This window comes from Spodoptera frugiperda, chromosome 15 (assembly GCF_023101765.2).
Source record: "Spodoptera frugiperda isolate SF20-4 chromosome 15, AGI-APGP_CSIRO_Sfru_2.0, whole genome shotgun sequence".
NCBI lineage: Eukaryota > Metazoa > Arthropoda > Insecta > Lepidoptera > Noctuidae > Spodoptera > Spodoptera frugiperda.
In genome coordinates this window covers 14,041,063-14,066,038 of record NC_064226.1, presented here as the reverse complement: position 1 = coordinate 14,066,038, position 24,976 = coordinate 14,041,063, and the positions used below count along the sequence as shown (strand labels likewise).

The window sequence follows — 24,976 nt, the reverse complement described above, 5'->3', positions numbered from 1 at the left end:
AACAGAAGATACTGATAGTCTTTTAGGTCGAGGAAAATGTATTTGAATGCATCCGTGTTTTTCCAAATTACGACGTTAGTCAAAAAGGTAAATAACTTTTATGAATTGACGGACGTGATACGGTGAAACTGGACAACTACATTACAAATTATATCACGGTAGATTCAATCTAAACTGTAATTAAAGTAACTGAAACCGCCATTCCTATTTTATATCTTAAGAATTAGACGTTTAAGTTCACATTTCTGCAGAATCCTAAATACTAATGAGTTATTCTCTTTCCACAGGTATAGTCCTTTACTTCAACCTGCCGCGACACGAGTTCGGCCGAGTGCAAACAGTTTTGTTCCCCGTGTACTACGCCTTCAACGCGGTCATCAGCCTGTTGGCACTGATCGCCTACTACAGGACGCAGTGCCTCACACACTTTGAACATACTTCGTGGGTACAGGTGAGCATCTAAACCTACATAATGCTAAAGGGATAAGTGAGGGTCAAAAAATATATTGTCTATAGGTCCTAGTCGACTTTAAAGTACGGTGTTTACTGACGTTGCGATATAGAATGCGTGAGACGCATTTACTGCAGTGTACTCTTAAATTAAACTGTCTTATTTGTCTTGTCAGTTATCTGCTAAAGTTATAGACTTGCAATGATCTCTACAACGGTATCGTCGCCCATTTACACGGCAAACAACTCTTAGTAGTGCAAAAACGAAATGACTTGCTACTTCGTGGAACTGAAGCAAACAACAAGAAGCTTTTCTTTCTTCCTACACGTCTTCAGTTCTTGGCTGCATTACCTATAAATTAGCACTTACTCACACAGCTCTGAGTTCCAGCGAAGTGCTATTTAACACATGAGCAAAAGGTCAGAAGTCTACTTAAACGACAAGTATATAAACTGTTAAGTAAATAATAATGCAGGCATATATTAAATGGCGCCAATGCAGTTTGCCACTTGACTGATTGTCATTGACACTAATTGAAATTATGCATTTTTTTTTTTTTTTTTTTTTTACATTTAATGGGTCGACGTTTGGCCGCTATCTCACCTGATGGTAAGTGATGATACGGCCTACGGTGGAGCACGTCTGCCCATAAGCAACCTATTCACTCGGGCCTTGAAGACACCCAGGTTGTACCCATCAGGAAACACAGACTCCGGCAAGGAGTTCCACTCCCTAGCAGTTCGCACAAGGAAGCTTGAAGCGAAGCGCTTCGTGCGAGTGGGTGGGATATCTACCATGAAGCGGTGACGCCTCGCCGATTGTCTTGTGGTTCGATGATGAAAAGGACTAGGGGGAATCAAGTTGTGCAATTCCCCCGCACACTCTCCGAAATGTATCCGGTAAAAAACGGAAAGGCTTGCGACCTTGCGCCTGTGTTCAAGGCTTTGAAGCCGGGCCTCCACAAGCGCATCGTCATTGATGAGCCTCTTGGCACGCCTTTCAATGTGTTCGAGCGCATCCAGCTGGTATTTGGCCGAGCCGTCCCAAAGGTGAGAACAGTACTCCATACATGACCGAACCTGCGCTTGGTACAGGCTCAGCAGTTGTTTCGGTGTGAAGTACCGTCTCACCTTCGAGAGGATACCCAACTTCCTACCAGCCAGATGCGCCTTCGACTCTATATAAGAGCCGAAGTTAAGCGTTGGCGATAGAGTTACGCCCAGAAGCTCAAGACGATCCGCTACCGGAACGGACACATTTCGGAAAGTCGGAGCCAGCGGAAATTGACTCCGTTTGGCAGAGAATAGACACGCCTGGGTTTTGGTAGCGTTGAACTTGACCAAGTTGGCGTCACCCCAATCGGAAACCGCCTTCAAGGACGAATTCAACCGTTCGACCATGGATTCTCTTAGAGACCGGATCTGTGTTCCGCTACTCCGCGCATCGGACACATACCTTTCAACAACTGTGCTGTCATCTGCATACCCAAAGATACCGGGCTTAAGCAGGTCGTTGATGTGCAGCAAAAAGAGCGTTGCTGAAAGTACTGACCCCTGAGGGACTCCGGCGTTGATGCCAAATTGGTCAGACGAGCAGCCATCAATGACTACTCGAATTGACCGATCCCTCAGGAAGTCTGCAATCCATCTGCACAGATCAGCGGGAAGTCCATATGCAGGAAGCTTGCCGATAAGGCTGTCGTGCCAAACCCTGTCAAAGGCCTTCGATATATCGAGAGAGACCGCTATTGCCTCCCCGTGCTTCTCGATGGCCTCGCTCCAAATGTGGGTGGCATACGCAAGAAGGTCCCCAGTGGATCGGTTGCGGCGAAACCCATACTGCTGATCACTGAGGAGGTCGTTACCTTCAAGGTATGCCAGGAGCCTGTTGTTAAGTACACGTTCCATACTCTTGCAGAGTATGGACGTGACCGAGATGGGCCGGTAATTATTAGGGTCGGCACGACTACCTTTTTTGGGCACAGGCTGCACGTTGGCTAGCTTCCATGCAACCGGCACTTGACCAGTCTCCAAAGAAAGTCGAAACAGGCGTGTCAGGATTGGAGACAACTCAGGCGCACAGATTTTTAAAACCACGGCCGGGATTCCGTCGGGGCCACTGGCCTTGTTCACGTCAAGATTACGCAACGTCTTATATACCTCCTTCTGTCGTATGCGAATTTTTGACATATTCGTCTCGCAAACTCTATGGAGAGAAGGAGGCAAAGCGCCACCAGTATCAAGACGTGAAGATTCCGCAAATAGAGAAGCAAACAGGTTCGCTTTCTCTACCGCGGTGTGTGCCAGTGTCCCGTTAGGCCCCAGGAGAGGTGGGAGTGAAGGGCGGCAGAAGTTCGATTCAACCGCCTTGGCCAGGGACCAAAACGCTTTACTACCCGCTGGGTAAGAAGCCAGTTTGTTCCCTATTCGGCCAATGTGGTTGAACCGAGCCATCCGTAATGCCTTTTTGCATGACTTGGCAGCCCGGTTATAGGCTCTCTTCCTCTGAAGAATGTCGTCAGCCCTACGACGCCTGGCATCCGCCCATGCCAAGTATGCCGCATGCTTTCGCGCTTCAGCACGTCTGCAGTCGGCATCGAACCATGGACGAGTCCCACCGAAAGATGTCGCATCCGAGAATGGAATGTAGTATTCCATGCCCTGACGCAACACCCCCGTTATGGCATCCGCACAAGCTGACGGGTCCTCAGTAGAGAAGCAGACAGGCCGCCAAGGATAGGATGCAAAAAAAGATCGCATCCCATCCCAATCTGCTGACTTGTACCGCCACATCCGCCGAGATCCTCTGGGACAAGGATCCGGTGGGGAGTACGTGGATACGGATTTCACCAGACAGTGGTCAGAGCTACCCAAGGGTGAAGAAACTGACACCGAGTAGCTGTCTGGATCAGTTGTCAGCAGAAGGTCTAAGCAGTTGGCAGTGTGCGAGTCGACATCGGGCACCCTTGTGGCCTCCTGGACCAGCTGGGTCAGGCCAAGCGTTAGCGCAAGCTTACGCATTTCCCTCCCAGCATGGTCAGTGCACTGGTATGGGAACAGCCACTCCTGGTGATGGGCGTTAAAGTCCCCCAGTAACACCAACTGGGCCGAAGGGTACCTCTGCCGAGCCGCATCCGCCGTCTCCACAAGGTGTTGAGCTAATCTGGTCGTCTCCAAATCTCCGCTGTGCGACCGGTAGACACAGGCATAGAGAATTTTCTCCATCCCTGTGTCCACCAGTATCCACAAGGTTGAAAAACTGGGGTCTTCAAAGTTTCGGAGACGCCGGTAACAGATGCCGTCTTGGACGTATAGGCATACGCCTGCGCGGGGAACGAAATTGTGCTCCAGGGAAAAGCCTGGGTAGTTCAGGTATGATACGTCCGACGGACATCTGATCTGGGTCTCCGAGAGAAACAAGAGCGTGGGGTTCTCGGTCTCTAGGTGGTGATGGACCGCATTGATATTTGAGTGCAAGCCTCGAATATTTGAGAGGTGCACTTTGAGGGAGAGGAGTGCAGCCGCTGTTGAACCCTTTTCTTTGCTCTTGTTTTCATTTTATGAGTATGAGGTTGCTGAGAGGATGGCAGTGAAATGTTCCTCCACACAGGCGACCCCAGACGCGCGCCGCAGTTAGCTACATCATTAGGAGGCCAGCCTGGAGACTGCGGGGACGTCCGAGCCCCCCCATGGATAGCCATCGGGCCCTCTCGTCCGGTCGCCAACCGGCACGATGGCGTATCCATGGGATTTTTCGCTAGATGGCGGGGCAGCCTTTCACGTGTGGCTAGCACGCTAATTGGGCCCCCAACTATCTGCGGTCGGCCAACGGTGCACCGTGCCTCGGATCCCGCTACCCTCCGCGACTGGCCACCCGATGAAGCTACACCAGCGCGCGCCAGATCGGTCTACCCATAGTGGAGCAAACATCTCGACCCATCCTCTCATACGGCTTCACCGAGCATCGTGGCGGAACACGGCTAGGCCGCTTGGCGACACGGTTTTGCTCGGTGGGTGGTTATAATGCCGTCGGCCGAAGCCTACCACCAGAGTGTCACCTGATTAGCACCACCCAGAGGCCACGTGTAGGGTTTCCTTTTTATTTGGGTGCTCTCCTACGGACGAGGGTGACTCAGCCTCCTAAAATTTCTGATTGTTGTACGTTTTGCATGCTTGAGAAGTAAAAGTTGGTTTGGTGTACAGTTAAAATTAAGAAATATAGAAAAGTGAGCAGAGCTTTATTATAAAACATGAGAAAGTAGAAATCGAAAGAAACCAAGAATATTATTTTCTCACATGCTCACACAACGAAACTTTAAAATTGGCAGATGAAATTCTGATAACTGAAAATTTTCCAGCTTTCCTCATAAAAAACACATCTGGCAGTTTACGAGCATACCTTTAAGTCATAACAAGAAAACCTCTACCTAATTTACCAGACGTTTTACTAGCAATAAATACAAGAATTTATTCCCCATTTGTGGTACCAATCAACTTCATAACTGATGCCAATTAGCTTCATAAGAACGTATGCTATGTACCAAGCATAAATCAAATGATTAAATGTCCGGACACATTACGACCCGTTATCTCCAGCGGGGTCTTCACACATTCTATCAATTACAAGGATTTATTGAGCCCTGGAATTAATTTATTAACATTTCATATTATGATAATGGAAGGCCTAGAATGTTCTATGACAAAATCAGGCCACGGCTGGGAGCTTATGTACCTAGGTCCTTATATCTTCTTGCATAAGTTATTATTTCTGACCTCTCCAATTGACGAAATAAGTTTTTCATCTTGAAACTGCAATGTCTTTCAAAATAGGTACGAAAAAAACATTCATGTCCTTCCGCGGTTTTAGAATTTAAGTGTTTACCTTTTTAATGTCTATTTGAATACTTATATTTCATTATTACTAAATGTCAGGGTACAGTAATTGAACAAATATTAACTGCTCATTATAATGTGTGAAATCTAATTCGCACGGCCTTTGTCCAAAGTTATGATTAATGATAGTTCTTATGTACGTTACTAAAAGGGGATGAGGCAATTATGTTTTGTACCAAATTATCTATGAAATACTTACTGTAACGTGATTAGAAATAATAACGTATGTAGAAACATATCAATACTCAATTATAGATATTATGATGGATGAAATCATACATGTTGAAATTACAATGTTATTTGCAAATGCACAGTTGATTATAAGTATTCTGCAAAGTTTTAAACATAATTACATTATTATACAAAATTTAGTATCAAATTTATTATATTAGGTATAATAGTTTTTTAAATTGCATAGAGACGGTAAAAACCTTGGTACCACGTTTTGTGTAGGACCTTTTTTTCAGTGACCGATTAAATAAATAAAAAGTACTGTGTAATCTTAAGTAAACGCAAGGTTGAACGCAAAGGTCGGATTAACTCGCTCTGGATAAGACAGATTATAAATAATAATGGTCCTTTTATTGGTCGGAACCGGATGTGAGAAAGTAGATTGGTAATACAGATAACTGACAAGTTAGGTCAATGTGTAGTTGTATTATTTCACACACTGGTTAAACAAAGTCATTGTAGGAACAACACACGCATATAGAAGTTTCTAGAGGAGTTATTAAAGACAAGCTGTCTATCTGAAAGTTCCTTATTTACTTATTCTTTTTTCGTTTTCTTTATAATGCTAATGGTCTGTTTTTCTGGTTGTTGCAGCTAGCACTTCTGCTAGCCGTATTCAGCATTGAATCGTTCGTGCGCCTGCAGCTGGTGCGGCCCATGCTGCGCGCCAAGCATGTCAAGACACAGATGGAGGAAGCTGCAGGTGGCGGGCAAGAGGTGAGCACAAACTATATTCTATACTCTACACACATACTAGTAAAAAAGATATCTAATAGAACTTTGATCTTTAGCAAACGAAAAGGTATATAATTTAAATCTGTAACGGACATAAAATTCCGTTCGAATTTGAAATGAAATGTCTAAGTAGCATAACATTCAGGATATATTTCCCTTGGCAACATGGCATGGCAACTTGATGCCTTTGCTTGGATGACAATTACTTATAGCTAGGTACTCAGTTACATAGTGAATTATTATATGCACGTGGACGTGCTTCGTGCAGTATTGAGGAGTACCTAACTGAGTGATAATACCTAGTCTACGTCGTAAAAATAATAGAATACGACTATGTAGCAATAACTTTACTATTATTCATGTAGTAATAGCTGATAGGTACTTCCAGCTAGGCGACACACTCCACGTTTTCAATGCCAAACTCGATAGTAGGTTTAACGATTATATCATAAAATGAATGTGATCTTAAGTGGTACTCAATCAATTAAACATCAGAATAATTAATGTTATACTTCCTTATAGAATTCCTTGAACAAGTCGCAAAACATTTTTAATCGATGTTTAGACAAACCAATTTTGTGAATGGATTTTAAGATTTTCTTTACTAAATCGTGTTTTCTCGTTGTTCCAGGTCGGTCGCCTAATCCTAGGTGAACTCGCACACTGTCCCCGCTACCTTCGTGTCCTGAAGACCTTCAGGGCCTACCACTCGAGTATAGCCATGGGCACCATGATAGCCCTCGGCTGCTCATTATACTCCACCATGATCATAGTCGACTCCATGTGCCGTTAATCGACTATACAAGAAACTACTGGAGAAGAAAATAAATTAAACTCTCCCGTTGGCATGCTGTGTAAATTTTAAATTATTTAAGGGGTTGAATTTCACAAGTTTTATACAACATTGATCGTTTACTACCGTTTGTGTAGGACGAATATGTTTGGACTATTCTAACATGTAGGACATATTTTTGTTACTAATCGATTTGTATTCAGACTAGATTAAGTATATTCTGTTTGAATGGAAGAATTTCTTTTGTAAGTAAAACACAAATGCAATAGATCACGAGTCTTAGTTGTAGTGGTTATTGTTAATCGAAATCAAAGTTTACATAGCATGATACCACCGATAAAAATGTAAGGATCGTTCACAAATGCATTACTGTCCTAGTTCCAATTCAGGCTGTGAAGTCTGGTTTCACTATCTATAAAATCATAGTATTAAACTGTATAGAGTGACTCGGCAGGGATGTAGGAGTGTCAGGCGCTGGTCGCACGAATTGTTTCCCAGAGAAACGTTGTGAGAGAATCGTTCCAAATTATATAATTAGAGTAAGCTTCTGAAGCAGGCGCGACTATACGCGCGTAGTATTAAGATGTTAACGCGAGCCTTTTTCGAGTTATTTGAGGAGCAAATAACAGATTGTACGAAACAAGGCTTGATATTACGATATCGAATTTATAGAAAATTAAATTGTAACTTGCCAGGACTAACAGTATGGATAGCACTATCTATGAATTAATCTTGCCAATCGTTAGCAGTGCCGCGCCGTCGGTTAGGCGTGTGAGGCAGCGAGCCCACTAAGCTGCTTGATATTATGAAACTCATGTTGTATGCTCTCTAATTTCCTGCAATACTGCCATAGTATAGCGCTAAGTGTAGTGATAAGTAGTATAGACTCTCGCCAACGCATTTTGCAGCACAGAATCGTGAAAATGCTCCTTGAACGCAGGAAGTTACGAGCACGCAACTTTTACGACGTTTTTGGTGTCGAATCAAAGTCGGTTGTAGCAGAGCGCTGCGTACGTTCGAAGGAATGTTTGATGTGTCTTCCGAACCTGCCAGCGGCGGCGATGTTCCCGATGTTTTATCGTTGTGACGACTCGATTGTCTAGTCAGCAACTTACGCGCGAACATTAAATCCCCGTTTTATTGTATCGCGCGTTGATTAAACCTGAGTAAACGTATTGCATTTAATCAAGTTGGTTTCGATTGAACATGATTAAATGACTACTTTTACTCGTCAAGCAGCTTATGCCTTATTGGCAGAGGGTTTGTTAAGTTAGTTCTAAGTAATATAATTTTATTGTAACTAAGTTTAGTTAGAAATTTTATTTAATCAAATCATGTGAATACTTGTTAGTGATTATTGTTTACTTATTATTCATAAATGATCTGAGTGTGGAATTATTATTTATTTGAGCCGTGAGAGAACGAAAAAAGTATTAAAATTAAAATAAATAAATGATTATTATGATTAATTACTGTGTTATTTATTTGGACTTAATATCTAGTGTGGACCAATCTTCCAGTGCTACTAAGAAACGAAATTGTTCGATTTAGAGATTATACCCAAGATCCCTAATCTCGAAGACAGGAATCGTTGTATTGTAGGTAACTGGGAACACTATACTTACTTTGATTGCAATACAGAGGTATTGTGTTCCTATTAATGTCAAAGAAATTAAATTATAGGCACTGCCAAAAATACACTTGGTAGTAGCAATGGAAAAGTTACCTACCTACCTAATTCTTATCAAAAAGGTGGGCGACAGTAATCAATTTATTACAAATACACCTACTGTGTACAATAACATGAAAAAACACCAATTACCTTACTTAGCGAAGGGTAGAGGCTGATACGCATAAATCTATTAAGTGTATTAATATGGAATATACAACCTTAACATTTGACACGGGAATCTACCCCACGACCCCTTCCTTATCAGTCATTTTCGCTCCAGCGAGGTAGTCTCGTTTCGATTGTTATTGGTAGTGTTCAAGCGATGAACAAGACTAAAAATACTGTGTGTATTGGAACGTAACTGTCAACGTCATATAGTTGTGTTACCAGTTACCAAATTTGTTTGACATAGAAATCCTTGGAACGACTGATTATTTTTATCTTTATATGGCTTTTTTTAAAAAATATCTTCCTGAGTTATAATACTCATAAATACGGGATCATGTTACGAATATTTTAGAGAATGATTGTTTATTAAAATATTCTTGTCTGATAATTGCAACACTATTGACACTGACGGCATCTGTCATCTGTCAAATTAAAATGTCAACAGTGACCTTACGTGGTTTTTTATTATTAGAGTTTAGAAATATTATTGCAATACACGATGAAATTTAAATCATTTGCAGTCAATCTAAAGATTTTATCACAGAACATATGGTGTAGTGAACGGCGCAATTATGTTGTTTATAGGTAGGCCTCACGAAACTGAAGACATGAAGTGTGGTTGCAAATTAAAAATTAACACAAAAATGATCGTAGATAGATGTAAAACTGTGGTAATCTTGTCGAGCGTGGTGTGTACCTTAGCCGTTGTTATATCGCTGCACAAATTGTTAAACCATGAAGCAAAATTCGCGAAACCATTTGCACCCATACCAGATGGCTTGTATGGAAACTATTTGGAACCTATTCCCGAAGAAACTCCGAGTCCGCCCCCTCGGAAACCGTATGACAAGACTCGCGATGCAGAAGCAGTCGTTTCGTTAAATGCCGCGTTGGAAATGAAGAAGGTTGGTAAAGATGACAAAGCATTGAAATTGTTCCAACATGCATTTGCACTGTCACCGAAACATGCAGACATTTTGAATCACTACGGAGAGTTTCTGGAAGACACCAAGAAGGATATAGTGAGAGCAGATCAGCTTTACACATTAGCTTTAACAAATTATCCTGAGCACACTGGAGCGTTGGAGAACAGACAGAGGACGGCCAGCATAGTGGAGAACTTGGACAGAGAGATGTTGCGGAAGATTGACGAGAAGAGGGATGCACTGTCATCCATACCAGAAAGTAACTCAGCTTTACGGAGAGCTAAGAAAGAGGCTTACTTCCAGCATATATACCACACTGTGGCCATTGAAGGCAACACCATGACATTACAACAGACAAGAAGTGTCTTAGAAACCAGAGTAGCTGTCTCTGGAAAGAGTATAGATGAGCACAATGAAATCCTAGGTCTAGATGCAGCAATGAAGTACATTAATGCGACATTGTTGTACCGTTTACGAGCAATCACAATGGGTGACATTTTAGAGATACATAAAAGAGTGTTGGGTCATGTTGACCCCATAGAAGGAGGTCAGTTTAGGAGGACACAGGTGTATGTTGGAGGCCACATTCCTCCTGGACCCTCGGAAATACAGAGGCTTATGATTCAGTTCCTAGAATGGTTGAATTCTGAAGATGCTTTAGACTTGCATCCTGTGAGGTGAGACACAGTTGTTTATACAAATTATCTACCTATATTTTAATAACTGGTTTTTGACATTCACAGTCAAATTACAGTTATGAATATTTTATAGTATAGAGTGGTATATCTATATTATCAGTAGTTATATGACTCACTGCCAACAACTAATAATGAAATGCTATGAGTTATGAAAGGCTCTCAGTTTTCTTGTTACAGTATCAATACTCCATTTTGTTGATGAAATGATGATCTAGTTAATAGAATGTGAAAAATTAAACTATATATTATTTTATAAGTATTTTAATTAACTCCTTCTCAGTCCTATGCTAGTTTGCTTGAAAAATAATATCTTAAATGAACCTCCTAATACCTCACTGATATAGAATAACATCTCATGTTCCAGATATGCAGCCCTAGCTCACTACAAATTAGTCCACATTCATCCGTTCATCGATGGCAATGGCCGCACATCTCGACTACTCATGAACCTGCTACTGATGCAGGCTGGATACCCACCTGTGATAATTGCTAAGCAGCATAGACACCTATACTATCAGCATTTACAAACTGCCAATGAAGGAGATGTCCGACCTTTTGTTAGGTAAGTTGAGACGAGTAAATACAAAGAAAGATAAAAACTATTAGGTTTTGTTTTCATCATGGAAATTGTTTATTTCTACCTAAATAAGTGCTAAAGGTGTCATTAAAGTTATTTTTCCTGTAGGCTGTTGTACAATATGCATAATTATAATACCTGTTTAAACACATTCCTGACATACTCAAAGTGTGGGCGAGATTATTTTATTCATAAAGGAATATAATTTGTAGCTATTGCTGTTTGTCCATCTAGATGTTTACAAACTTGAAACCGAAGTATGTTCTGTTTGAACATGTGTAACATAGTTACAGTAAATTGCAAAAGTATTAATTGATAGTTATAGTATGTCGTGCAACATACCTGCAAACATCCGCCGCTACCTTCTTTAATTAGACACAATTATGTCCACACTGTGAGCTAATGCACTTTGTACACTTCAACTTATTTTTCGAAGTTACAAAATAACTATTTCCCACATGGACCACTTCTAACTACTCATCTATTACAACTTGACGAAATGACATTTCGATAATGTAATATGTATGAATGAGGGTAGACAACAAATAACTAGAAAAAATTTAATTTTCGAAGTGAATCAAAACAATATTGAAATCATACCTTCCTAATTTAAACCATTTTAAACTTATTCCATTTCCTAATTTCTTTTACAGGTTCATAGCGCAATCTACAGAACGAACTCTGAACTTGTATCTATGGGCGACGAGTGAATACTCTCACATGGTGCCCGCTATTGGGGAGCCGCACATACTTACAGGCGAAGGGTTCGAAGAAGACACGTTCTAAACATGGTTCACGTATTACAGGACTACAAAGACGGATAGGAATCAGGTATAAATTAAAGAAACGCCGCTCAATTTTAAAATACAATATGAAATGATGATTTAAAATTGAGTTGTGTTTATCTGTTGATTCGTTATATAGTATTTATTGTATTGAATGTCTTGATTAGAAGTCTGATCAATAGTTTAGATTTAGATGTGTGAGACAGGATATATGTGTATATTTAACTGGTTAATGCTAATGAAATCAGAATGCCTTAGCCTTGATACCTCAGTTTTATTGTAACTTAGCAAAATTGATCAGTCTTTTACAAGTAGGTTTTAGACGAATTTTATTTCATGTGTCCTTGTTTTTAATTATTGTCATGTCATAATAATTATTGATTGTGTGTAAATACTACCTAAATATGAAATGTGGTGCATTTCAATTAGTTGCTAAAGTGTAGGAATGTTTTCTTCCATAATAAAGAATACCTGCTGGCAGGTCATTGTAAGTAGCCCCATGCACTCGTTAAACACAATATTTTATTGTATAAAATTACTTATTAGATAATTGATTTCGATATTTTATTTTTTTACTAACAAGCCATTGTACAAAATATCATGAAATATTTTTGTGTTGAGTCTTATTGTTCGGGCTACGATAAAAATTAACTAATTAGGATAATTTGTATATTTATTACTTTAACCAAAGAGATCGTCCTATTTGAGTGGTCGCCGCATTCCTTTACAATTCCATACCACTTGAGAGTTGAGAGAGATTATTATCGCAAGAATCACAATAGTGCTTCCACAAATGTATGGATCCATAAACGCTTTTATTTCCCGTGTAACAAATGCCAAAATCGTGTATACAGTCATAATTACCAGCATTTATTTATGCATGTTACATTTGCATGGTTGTGTAATCGTGAAATCAAATTATGGTTTGCTTCTGTAATCGATTTGCTACTCTCCGTGTCCTAATTTAAAAAAATAATCTCTTCTCGTGCTAAAAATACAATAAAAAAGAAGAATACAGAGTAATAGATTTTCCCACATTTGAAATCCATTTCTAACTTTAAAAACATTGTTTTTAGTAATTCTGAAACATCACTAAGTATGTGCTGTGATATTTTTCATTATTTATTTATTTCTTAAATAATAATTAGGATTGCACAAATTGTCGAGTGATTAGGCAACGGTAGTTGACAAATTGTCTGTCTTGTATAGTAGTTAGTATTAGACAAAATTCAACTCTAAGTTGAAACACTTGTGTGCTATTTCTGGTTATGGGTGATTCTTAGGAAAGGAGGATAAAACGTGTCCAGTCCGAATACTTTTTCGAAAATAAACTATATTTAATAAAAATAGCGTTTTAATATACTTTAATTACCAGCACAACTATTTACAAAACAAAAAATAACATTAAACATAGTTTACCTAAAAATTTAAACCAAAATCTTCCTTAAACGTCATTATCTCGCATGTCCCACAACACTGCGCTTGGTTATTTCGTCTGATAAAAAATTCAATTAAAACTAAACGTCTTAATTTTTTTATGCCAAATCATCCTTTAATAATCAAAGTTTCCTAATAACCATGCACTATCTCAATTTAATTAATTTTACTACAGGAAACCAATACGGTTTAAGTTTGTCATAAATAAATATCATTATACGCAGCAAGAATTGCTTCAATTATTACTCTGTGGTTTTCTACTCTACGTTACGTTTGATGCCTGCGGCACGTTCCCCGCACCTCCCTCAGTCGAGCTGCACGCTTCAAACGGAGTGGACGCGTTGTGTTTGCTGACCAGGTAAGTTTTCATTTCGTTCTCACAAATTTGTTATCAACGGAGTCATTATACTTTTGCTTACTGTTGTTGCAAATAATTGTCACATTAATCATATTGTTTGCTATTATTGTACACCGTGAGTGAATTAATTTATATCAATGTGTTTTAAAGAAGAATTTTATCGGTTTCGACAAGTTGCAACCAGTTTTCTCGATTTTGTCATTTTCACCAACATCATTAGCTTCAAAATGTGCGTTGCGTATAATGACAAATAAAGAGTATAATGATTTTTTCTGTTTCAAATAATGACAACTGTTGAGGATAATGATTCGTAATCAAACACATTTTTAAGTTAACATATAATTCATATTAAACGATGCCCTTTTATTTTAAGGTGCCATTAAAATGCCACCGAAGAACATAAAGGCAGTAGAAGAACGCCGTCGGGCACAGCAACGAGAGTGTAAAAAGAGAAAATATTTAGAAATAAAAAACGATCCAGAGTTATTAGCCATAGAACAAGAGAAAAGGCGTATAAAGTATAAGAAAAGAAAAGAAGAAGGTAAAATTAAATCTATAAAGTAACAAACTACTCGCGCTCAACGTGAGCAACGAAAAAAATGGAGAGAAAATTCCAAAAGGTACTGAAATTTTACTAAATGCTCTATTTTAAATTGCAAATTTTGAAAGAAAATACATACTTATGATTTTTTTTTTTATTTAATATAGGTACAGGCAAATGAAAAAACAAGAAAAAACGACGCCTACGCCGACATTTGAACCTGTTGTAATAAAAGCTTCAGGAGAGGCTAAAGACGACGCGGAAAGGCAGACTAAGACTGAAACGTTAAGCGATCCATTACATCAAGATTCTCCTTCTATAAAATCCGTAGTAAGAAAAATACGCTATAATGAGTATAAAAAGAGATGTGTATTGATAAATACTATTAATAAATATAAAAAGACCATTGAAAGGCAACGAAAAACAATACAAAGATTAAATAAGAAACTTCAGGTGCAAGAAAGTAGGGATAGACATAGTGAAATAAATATCTCCAAGTTCGTAAAACAAGGTAACAACAGAGTATCATCCTCAAGCATAATGTCAGGTCATAAATCATATGTAGAAGAAGTTCATCAATTTTACAACGATGATGCTAATAGTTCTATAAGTGCTAGTAAAAAAGAGTTTGTGACAAAAAATAAACTTAAGATGCAGAAACGGTATCTGAATGCCCCACTAAATACACTGTATCAAAAGTTTATATCTCAAGTAGGTAAAAAAATAAGTTACTCAACCTTCTGTAAGCTTCGACCCTTTTGGACAGTTTTCCCTAAACCTACCAATAGGGATACTTGTCTCTGTTCTCGACATCTTAATATGGAGTTACTTCTACAAGGTTTGCATAGAGCTTGTATAGTAAATGTAAGAACTTGTGAGCAATTACTATCTAAACTGTGTTGCGACTCTAGGAATTTGGATTGTTTAAATAGAAGTTGTAATACTTGTTCGTCAAATCATCTCGAATATTTTAATGTTTCTGAGAATAATGTATCATTTTACGAATGGCGGAAAACAATGAAAGAAATTACACTAAAAAATGGAACTAAGAAAAAACAACAGTTGACTGAAAAATTAAAGACTACTATGAATATTAAAACAGCAATAACCAAATTTGAAGCAGATTTGATAGCATTCTTTAATCATGTCCACAAAATTAATTTTCAATATATTGGCATTAAAACTCTTAAAAACAATTTACCGGTTCAAGAAGCATTACTACATGTAGATTTTTCTGAAAATTATGCTCTAAAATTTGCCGAAGAAGTCCAAGCTTTCCATTTCGGTGGTAGTCGCCAACAAGTGTCTTTACACACGTCTGTGGCGTACACACACAATTTTACTTCCGGTGTTGTTACTCCTATGTCTTATTGCACAGTTAGTGATTGCTTGCGGCATGACGCTCCTGCTATTTGGGCTCACTTGGTGCCCCTAATTCAGTACGTTATTGAAATTAATCCTTTAATTGAAACCCTACATTTCTTATCTGATTCGCCATCATCACAATATCGAAATAAGTATATGTTTTTTGTAATATCACAAATTTGCCAAGATTTTCATCAAATTAAAAAAATTACTTGGAATTATTCTGAAGCGGGACACGGAAAGGGTGCCCCTGATGGGGTAGGAGCAGTTCTTAAAAGGACTGCTGACCGAATGACTCTTTTTGGTAAAGATATTGGTACTTATGATCAATTCTGTGATATATTAATGCAAAATATTGATAATATTATTATTAAGAAGGTAGATGAAAAGGAAATTATAGCTAAAGAAAGATTAATTCCAAAAACATTAAAACCCTTCAAGGGCACTCTTTCCGTGTACCAGGTCTTATGGGATTCAAGTGTTCCAATGACAGTTCTTAGACAACTCAGCTGTTTTGATTGTAATGCGGATATGAAATGTATCCATGGATATGATTTAGGAAATGTACCAAATTATAGCCATGGAAATATTGAAAACATTGATCCTAATTATGTTGCTCCATTGTCTAAATCGGTAAATAGTAAACAAGGGACCCAAAATCCAAATAAAAGAATAGTTATTCTTTCCGATATTAAAATCAAACAAAGCAACTCTCTTTATATTGGTGATTATGAAGACCAAAACCAAAATTTTAACACTAATCCATAAATATTTCCTATTAGTAACTTTATCTCATGCGAGAAATAAATAATTATATTTAGTATTGATTTCTGACACTTACGCGAATATTAGACATTTAAATAAAACTACTTTTACGGATTTTATCGCGGTATACAGCATCCCCATGGTAGTCTACCCGTGACCATGGATGCCGTAAAGGATCCGAAACGTCGGGATTAAATAATATTAATATACCGCGATAAAATCCGTAAAAGTAGTTTTATTTAAATAATTATATTTAGGTTGAACAGATTAGTGGACGTGTTTATTGTACATTGAGTTCCTTATTTTATTTCATAAGATAATTAAAATTAAAACTGTAATGATAATAAGACTGAATCAGAATCACAAGTTTTGCAGGAACTGTACAATGTTCCTTTATTAACGATTATGATTATCTTACCAAATTAATATGATTACTTTAAAAGTGAGAATAAAACCATTGAAATTAGAAAAATAAGTATTTATATTTAAGTTGTATTTTAATGAAACATTTAATAGTTCATTTAATTAGTTTTAGCCGTAAAAAGGGTGGCCAGCGGTGGGAAAATAAAAACTTAATTTACAAAAAAAAGGATAAATCATGTATAAATTACATTATTTTGCATATATCTACTTTCTATCTGTGATTTTATGATTAAAATATTGAGTTGATTTTTAATTGAGTTGTTTTATTTTATTTTTTTGTAACTTTAAACATTAGAATTAACACAAAATCATTATTCGTATCAGTCGTCATTTTTTCCTCAACATAAAATCATTATCTTACACAAGTTGTCATTATCATCAACAGGGCTTTTTTTTAAATTTGACTTATCTCCGAAAATATTAACTTTGCCTTTTTTATCAATTTCACTTACATTAACCTAGAAATGATTCTAGTATAAAATAATAATTGTGCCACATGGTTTTATTTTTTTCAACAAAATCGTCGAAAATATATTCCGGACTAAGATTCACCCTTATACTAAATTGTATCATTTATTTGTTCATTTAAAATACTTTTGCCATAAATTGTTGACTTATGTACTAAAAATTATAATTGTATAGTAATTACTTAATTTCGAATTTATTGCCATGTTCTGTATTTATTTTGTAAACAGAACTTGATTAGTTCTTTGATTATATATATCTATTTAAAATAAATATCCATTTGAAGATACTATTTTTGAAAGTATTCTTTCCGCCTACTAATAAAAACATGCAAAGGGCCAATGAGGTTAAAAAACTGTACACAAATCGTGAGTTTTTGTAAATCCTATACCCTGAAATGTAAAATATCAAACAACAATTGTAATTAATACCACAATGAACAAATCGTTCTGTCACTTGATCATTTACACTAGAAAACATGTATTCGAAATACTTCATTGTCAGTGAAACTTCCTATAATGACATTTTTGCGTTTATATTATAATTAATAATGTATGTTTTGATTGTGTACTTATACTAGTATAGTTTGTGTTGTCTTCCAGTATTTACTTGCGACTATTTATTTGCATTTCCATGATACCAGTACAAACTTGCTCTAAAATATAAATGCTAAGTACTTTGAAATATTATATTGTTTTATTTTTTTACCTGTTGTACCATGTAATGAAGATTTTGCAGGATACCAACTATAAATGAATCTAAGATCGTTTTAAGTCACCCAGTTCTCATTTCAAGCACACTAACTTCACAAGTTTATCGAAAGGGTAATTTTGAGCTTACATAGCAATAAAACATCAAAACAATTTTGATTAATTTATTATAATGTGCGATGTTAAAATAAAGTTTATAATAAAGCATTTAACTAGACAACTAGAGCGGGAACACGCCGCACCAGCATTCAACACTTGTTCATTTATCCAAACGCTTCTATACAAAAACTAATTCATCCCAACGCGGTTACAATCTCGACGATATTACAATTATTCAAAAAAGTATAATAATTATAGTAAGAGAGATTTTGTTCAGTACGATCAAACATCGGCGCAGCAGCCACTCTGATACAGAGTGCCGATTTGTTTTAATTATTTATTAATAAGCGCTATCTAATTATGTTGTAAGCTACAGTATACATAGTCTCCTCGGAACGAGCGCTAGAGCCGAGCCGAGCCGCGGGAGTGGGCAACTTGAATACACTCGCATATTCACACAACTATCGACTCAAACATCACTGTAAACAGAGTTCATAGTCACTTGAAATTTTAAATTAGGACTCTAGCTACAAAACAAATGTTCCAAAGTAAGTGTAACTAGCTCCTAATGACATAACTGTGTTAGATTTAGCTTTGTGAGAATATCCGAGCCATTCTGTCCAGTAACGGTCACAGCCCACGTTCCCCGCACTATTCATGACAAGAAAGAAACCAAAATTATCGTTATCTTCTTGAAATAAAAGCGAACACAATAAATGTCGTTCAAGGACCCTAGGGGTTAAGGTTAAAAGCAAAGTCTACACCTAGCACCAGATGAGCAGATATTAAACGACAAAACACGTTCGGGTTACGTTTATTTATTATTTCGCAGACATTATAAATTGTGGTTATTAGATCAAATTACAAACAAAAAATTTACGCATATTTGGAGCGCACAACGCTCTATATTCCATTCTATGATTCATAGCATGCAACGTGAACTCAATCAACACAATGGATAGATGATCATTGGAATACCAAGCGGCCATTCCAGAATGGAAGATAGCGGGCGTGACGTCACGTGAGGTCGCGGGACTACACTCGAGTAGCATGCGAGTACTATCACAACATAATAAATAAGTCCATTACAAAACATCAAGTATTATAATGTACTGACTTGAAAAACTTACATAGTTACATAGTCTTTAAGTAGTTTTACTATTTTTATTAATATTAAAAAAAATCAGTTGTTTTACGATTTTTAAAGGACGATGATGTTTTTATAAAATAAATTACAATATTTATGGTAAGAGTAAATGTCTGTGTATAGAAATTTATCTCACCAGCCCTAAGCATGCTAGTCGTCCAATAATAAACCACAAATCCTATCACTGTGGCAGATTGCACTGAACGTAGCAACACTCAATTTTCTAAACTTGTAATATTACGTTCAGTACTAACTGGCCACCGTAACATGGAAATGTGAAAAAGACATAAAAATGCGAGTGAGAGCTTTGCTCCCGCCCACTTAAAGTCAAATTTGCCTATGCGCATAATCCTGAGCGGTTATTAAACAAAGCATTGACAAGCTGAGGGAGACGAGTGAGTCTCCTTCTACGATTAGCAAGAAAAACCCGGTACAATAGATGCGGCACTATGCACGAGCAATGAACTCCTTGGTCCTGCCATCTATCGAGTTATACCATGCCTAGTTGAAGGCCTAGCGAATTCAAGCACCATACGTAGGAATTATCTGTTAATATGTATAAATCAAAGTTAAAATACTGATTAATAAAAATAATATATTAAATCTTAAATGTTTCGTCAAGACATGATATAACTTGATAATTTTTACAAATAGTTACATTTGTCACGCCAATGTTCGAAGTCAAAATATGAAGGAAAACATATTGTAGGATATAGCTTAACCATGGACAGCTGTGGGGAATATTTCAAGACAACATTTAACATAAATGCCACCGACCAATGTAATTTGAACTCTAAACTTTCACAATAAAATAACTTTCTCTTTGTTCCAATCAAACTGAACGTTATTCTAGACTAAATTGTGTTTGTATAAGTAATAATCTCAAGTTTTGGAATGTTTCACAACTCTGAATATTGTCCCTACAGGTGCCCACTACGACTTAACAACCAACTTTACATTTCTAGCCGAACTATGCTCATATAATTACGTTATCTGTGACATGTACTTGTGTTTCAAGTGTGTGTATCTACAAAACTTGTTATTATTAGACATTAAATATCAAACTTGCCTTTGAAGACGTCATGTCACAGTCAAAAGTATTGTCTAAATAAATATCCTACTCAAAAAAGTATGACGTGATCATCCTCAGTCGATTTACAAGTCTACAAGTCAGGAAATAAGTCGGTCAGTCAGTCAGTCGAGAGTAACAAAAGAAATAAGAGATTGAGAAATAAAGAAAAATTGAATTAGAAAAAATTAAGTTATATTTAATATTAACATTAAGACATACACATAGAAAATAAGCTCATAAATAATGAAAAAAGACATAGTAAACAGATTGTCAATAGTCTGTTGTACACACATACACTTGAAACACAAATATTATAATTATTATAACAGGACGTCGTTTTAGTTCACAACGAGAGAATAACAAGCGATTTTATATGCAACAGATATGTTAACCGATCACATGATACTCAACATTTATACAATATTTTACTTTATATGTATTAAATTAAAGATCATTTTTGTCTCAATCAAATGTAAAATACTTCGTTGATTTACAGAAACAAATGATCATATCTGACACAATAAATGATCGGCTTCTAATTATTACAAGATCAAGACAAAAACAATCCTCGTTCGATGCGTAAAGTATTAATTCGCAATTGTCATTCAAAATATCTAATTTTAAAACAAGTATTTCACAACATTCCGAGTACTTCGTTACGCCAAACACATTACACATAAACAATTTTGTCATGAAAACAATCACAGCAACACAGTAACTAATCCGTCAAAGCTGTCAATCTTGGCTTAATGGGCAAGAGGCCAAGTTGAAGAACTATAGTAAAAGCTCAAAAATATCATCACCAATAATCAACAACGCTTGGCTGAATCCAGCGCAGCCAAGTGTGAAAATAAAAGGTACCAAGTTACAGGTCTACATGATGGACAGAATCATAGTTACATGTTTAAAACATTGGCGCAACTAGGGCTTTCGACAAACGCACGCGGTCTGCGCCTTCTACCTCTATTCTAAGAATGGCTCCAAAATAAACGCAGTTTTGGTCTAAAAAACGACCCCTAACATAATAATTTGAAGTTAGACTCGCGATTCTAGTAAAATAAAAGGCTACAAAGTTCCGAGAAGCAGTAGAGTGTTAGCGTATATTTCCGTAGCTTGCCTGGGTGCGGGAGTCCCCGCCTGCCATCTAGTCACGCCAATGAGGAACTACATCACAATCACTGGGACCGCCTCACTGTCACGTTTGTACTTCCAAATCTCCCGGTATATAAAAATATCTACAGTTCGACGATAGGCCTTTAGCGAAAGTTAAATGCATCCAGAATAAGTGACTTAACGTTAATAGGGTAATGTCTCGCACCTTACAATTACATGATTCGATTACATGTTAGGTATCGATCGACAAACGTATCTACCGATGTCTAACATATACTTTGTATCTTTAGTACGCGCGAAGGAATCAATTCACTTGCCGAGCACCGTTAAATATAATAATACAACTAAATGTTAGGGCAAAATCTCAACACAAATTACGTATATTGTCGATAAGTGAATTGATACCGCCGCAGACTTCAGTACTGTATAAAGTATTACAGAAACTAAAGGTAGATATTTACTAAGGATACTCGTAATAGCACGTGTAGTCTCACACTCGGCCAACATTTGTGCTTCAAACACTACAGTACAGTAAACAGTCTCTCGTTTCCAACACGACGGCACATACCTCGGTATACTAAGCTTTACATTAATATCGAACAAAGAGGTCACAACTCGCTCATGTATCCAAAACGCAGGCAAATCAAAATTGAAGCGATTATACAGTAGGCCAGCTACACACGGTCACCAAATATTGAATTTGTCTCAATACTGATTGCTTTATACACAGATACACACATCTATGTCAGCTAGTTGTCACGTGCCCGACCGCCATCTTATGGCTGCATTAGCGCACTTTACGCAACGTCGCCGTCGATACGACAAGGGAATAAAATTCGATTTTCTAACAAGTGAACAACGAGATTCTTAACTTCTTACAAATCTTTTGTCTAAAGCTCCACTCTCAAAGATTCTTATTTTAATTCAACTTCAAAATCATCCACTTTGTACATTTTGTAAAGGAGCATTCAAGACATTTAGATGCATCTTGGAAAACAGATGCACCTTAGCAGTTAGTGTTGTATTGTAATGAAGGCGAAAACGAAACGACTAGCGGTCAGTCTGTTCTAAAGATACCTCGTCGTAATACTAACAAGTAAGCCGGTAGTAGCGACCTGTCTCCTAGTGGACGATTCGTGTCGTTCGGTACGGGAAGGGTACCTCACGACGTATTCAATAAATGGCATGCTCCATCCGGAGATGGCGGAGATGGATCATTAGACAGGTGTTCCATGAGTGATGATGAGACACGATCCGGTAGTAGTGGGTGTAGTAGACCCGCTAGTGGTGCCGCGGGGGCGGCTGTATGCGCCGGGAGATGTGCTCCTCCTGCTGCATCTTGGCTCGGAACTCCGCCACCAGGTCCCGCGACTGGGCCAGCACTGCCAACTGCTCGTTCAGTAACTCCTCCCACTGCGTCGCGTACGCTGCAGGACAGAAACATTTATAAATGTCACATACTGACTGAGTGTTACATGTTAACTATTAGTAAAACATATTAAGAAACTGAAAGAGCTCAAAGCAAGATCAAATTAAAATTTTGATGAAAATAACCTAATGATTCAATGTTCATTATTGCAATATATTGATTTGTAAAGTTAAAAACCAACATATTGCAATTCAGTTTAATATTAGTAAATATTTTAAATTATAGTTTAAGGCCTGCAACCAAAAATAAAACAAATTTTGACAAAGCGAAACCAATTATCCCTGTGAACGTCAGCATTGGCATGAACGACGCGTGGTTAACGGTGAAACAGTTTAGTTCACGATCCCGGACAATTTGTAATTATTATTATTAATCTGATGGAATGATGTACACGAAACAAAAATCCAGCGAGTGTCTGTGGGCTAAAACACCGTTTGAACAAAAAATGTGTTGGAAACATCTATCTTGTGCCAGCTTCTTTAATTTTGTGCTGTGCTTTTTGCATTTGCTTTCGAATTTTGTTCGATATTTCGGTATTTTCGTGTGAAACTATTGTTTTGAGAGATCTAGTGGACGTTTGAGGTTATATGAAGTATTATTGCGTCGCGTCCTCTACCGGTGTTATAGATAGTTCCCTCCCAAACCTATGAGACGGCGAGGTCGCGCGCGTCGCGTGCCAGTGCGGTCGCTCGCCAGGTACCGGAGTCGCTTGGCGCGGGCCTGTATGCCTGCAACACCGTTCACTCACGTACCATGCAAACAAATGGCCGCCGGACTTACATGATCACCGACATGTATGTATACCGACACAGACAGGCAAGCATGCAGACGGACACACACACGGCACTCACAAGCCAAATGTCATTCCATAAGCAACACACAAATGTTGATATACAATATCTTTACACTGTTAGCACATTTATTGGCTAATTGTAAAAACAATATTATTTATACACGAAGCGTATAATACGACGCACAAAAGACAACAAACCGATCACAAATTTCTTTGTGTAGGAAGAAATTTTTGACTGTGATCTCACTTGCAGCATTTCTTCATTTATACTAGACTATACAATACTCTTTTGATGTATACTGGTTTTATATCAATCATAAATGAGATTTGTATCACTAACACAATATTAAAGACAATTTCGTATAACTGACAACCAAATAATCGCATAATGTGTCAAACATAATTTGACTGTGATCTTCCGTGCGTCATACAATACACTTCGTATGCCAACAGGCTTAATACTTCCAGTTACGCTTACAATCTTCATTAAAGAAACAAAAAGTATGAACACACACAACAATTCCTTGACACAAGCAGTACATACCATCCTGGTCGTAGTCGACGTCCCGTGTGATGGCGAGCAGTTGGTTGCAGCGCTGCAGCGCGTGCTGCAGGTAGTCGGAGATGGCCTTGTGGTTGTCCAGCACCTCCTCCTCGGCGCGCTGCATCTCGTCGATGGCCTCGTGGAACGTGTACATCTCCGCAGACATGTCGCCCTCCTGGAATATACGGACGGGAGGGTTATTGATGGGTGTGACTGTGATTTGGTTTATGATCTCAGGAATGTAGAATTAATTAAAATATGTACATTTCTCTGAAGGAGGAACATTTTGAGATGAGTCAATGATAGTACCAATTTTATTAACGGAATGATAGACAACATTCAAAACATTCGAAAGTGCCGTTTTAATTAAAATACATTATTATTGCATTTGACTTCAAATTGTAGAATGAACTGTTATTCATTTATGAGTTTGTAAAAAGTTACAGTTAAGTTGCTAAGACAAAGAACCACTTACGTTAAGAGAGCGTAGCTGTGCCAGATCATGTGCAGGAGGTTGGTCCATGTCCACATCGGCATCGTCGTGTCGTCGGGCCGGGTCTGCGCTGCCCAGCTCCTTGACTCGGTCCGCGTAACGTAACGTGTTGAGGGAGTGCTCGCATGACGACATGGCGGGGGATATCATGGCTATCATGCACGTGCGGGACTTGTCGCCGATGAAGGAGTCACGTAGGACTTGTGTCAGTTTGGAGACGCGGAAGGGCAGATGGTTCTGTCCTGTTTAACATAATTTGACATTGTTTTATATATTTTTTCCTTTTATATTTTT

The 24,976-nt window shown here is 37.9% G+C and overlaps 5 protein-coding genes across 19 annotated transcripts in view; 3 read left to right on the top strand and 2 right to left on the bottom strand.

Annotated features, from left to right (window-relative positions):
- Positions 1-8,571, top strand: part of LOC118274070 (transmembrane protein 205) — a 31,061-nt gene extending 22,490 nt beyond the window's left edge. Inside the window, exons 3-5 of the mRNA XM_035591429.2 lie at positions 288-451; positions 6,169-6,291; positions 6,941-8,571. Of these exons, the coding sequence (XP_035447322.2) occupies positions 288-451; positions 6,169-6,291; positions 6,941-7,102 (449 nt within the window). The 3' untranslated portion in view covers positions 7,103-8,571. The remainder of the gene's footprint in view (positions 1-287; positions 452-6,168; positions 6,292-6,940) is intronic.
- Positions 1-11,589, bottom strand: part of LOC118274039 (zinc transporter 2) — a 122,717-nt gene extending 111,128 nt beyond the window's left edge. For both annotated transcript variants that reach the window (XM_035591388.2, XM_035591397.2), the window contains exon 1: positions 11,486-11,589. Coding sequence is in view for 1 of the 2 variants with exons in the window: in XM_035591397.2 (XP_035447290.1) it covers positions 11,486-11,495 (10 nt within the window). In the remaining variant the exon portion in view is untranslated. The remainder of the gene's footprint in view (positions 1-11,485) is intronic.
- On the top strand, positions 9,369-12,580 carry LOC118274060 (protein adenylyltransferase Fic). The gene is made up of 3 exons (XM_035591418.2): positions 9,369-10,545; positions 10,931-11,128; positions 11,797-12,580. Exons 1-3 carry the CDS (start codon positions 9,515-9,517, stop codon positions 11,927-11,929), a joined length of 1,362 nt encoding a protein of 453 aa, XP_035447311.1. The 5' UTR covers positions 9,369-9,514; the 3' UTR covers positions 11,930-12,580.
- A 621-nt stretch (positions 12,581-13,201) lies between these two features.
- On the top strand, positions 13,202-17,070 carry LOC126911464 (uncharacterized). The gene is made up of 3 exons (XM_050698648.1): positions 13,202-13,723; positions 14,097-14,343; positions 14,432-17,070. The coding sequence occupies exon 3, from the start codon at positions 14,442-14,444 to the stop codon at positions 16,395-16,397; it is 1,956 nt and encodes a 651-aa protein (XP_050554605.1). The 5' UTR covers positions 13,202-13,723; positions 14,097-14,343; positions 14,432-14,441; the 3' UTR covers positions 16,398-17,070.
- A 1,072-nt stretch (positions 17,071-18,142) lies between these two features.
- Positions 18,143-24,976, bottom strand: part of LOC118278332 (kinesin-like protein KIF2A) — a 51,732-nt gene continuing 44,898 nt past the window's right edge. For all 14 annotated transcript variants that reach the window (XM_035597540.2, XM_050698644.1, XM_035597541.2 and 11 more), the window contains 3 exons: positions 24,665-24,924; positions 24,190-24,364; positions 18,143-22,850 (listed from right to left, as the gene is read on the bottom strand). In XM_035597540.2, coding sequence (XP_035453433.1) covers positions 22,705-22,850; positions 24,190-24,364; positions 24,665-24,924 — 581 coding nt within the window. In that variant the 3' untranslated portion in view covers positions 18,143-22,704. The remainder of the gene's footprint in view (positions 22,851-24,189; positions 24,365-24,664; positions 24,925-24,976) is intronic.

Excerpts from the sequence above, each read along its gene's own strand:
- LOC126911464 (XM_050698648.1), top strand. The coding sequence starts at position 14,442 with ATGAAAAAACAAGAAAAAACGACGCCTACGCCGACATTTGAACCTGTT.
- LOC118274060 (XM_035591418.2), top strand. The coding sequence starts at position 9,515 with ATGTTGTTTATAGGTAGGCCTCACGAAACTGAAGACATGAAGTGTGGT. Across the intron at positions 10,546-10,930 it reads TTAGACTTGCATCCTGTGAG|ATATGCAGCCCTAGCTCACT; the intron begins GTGAGACACAGT and ends CTCATGTTCCAG. Across the intron at positions 11,129-11,796 it reads GATGTCCGACCTTTTGTTAG|GTTCATAGCGCAATCTACAG; the intron begins GTAAGTTGAGAC and ends TTTCTTTTACAG.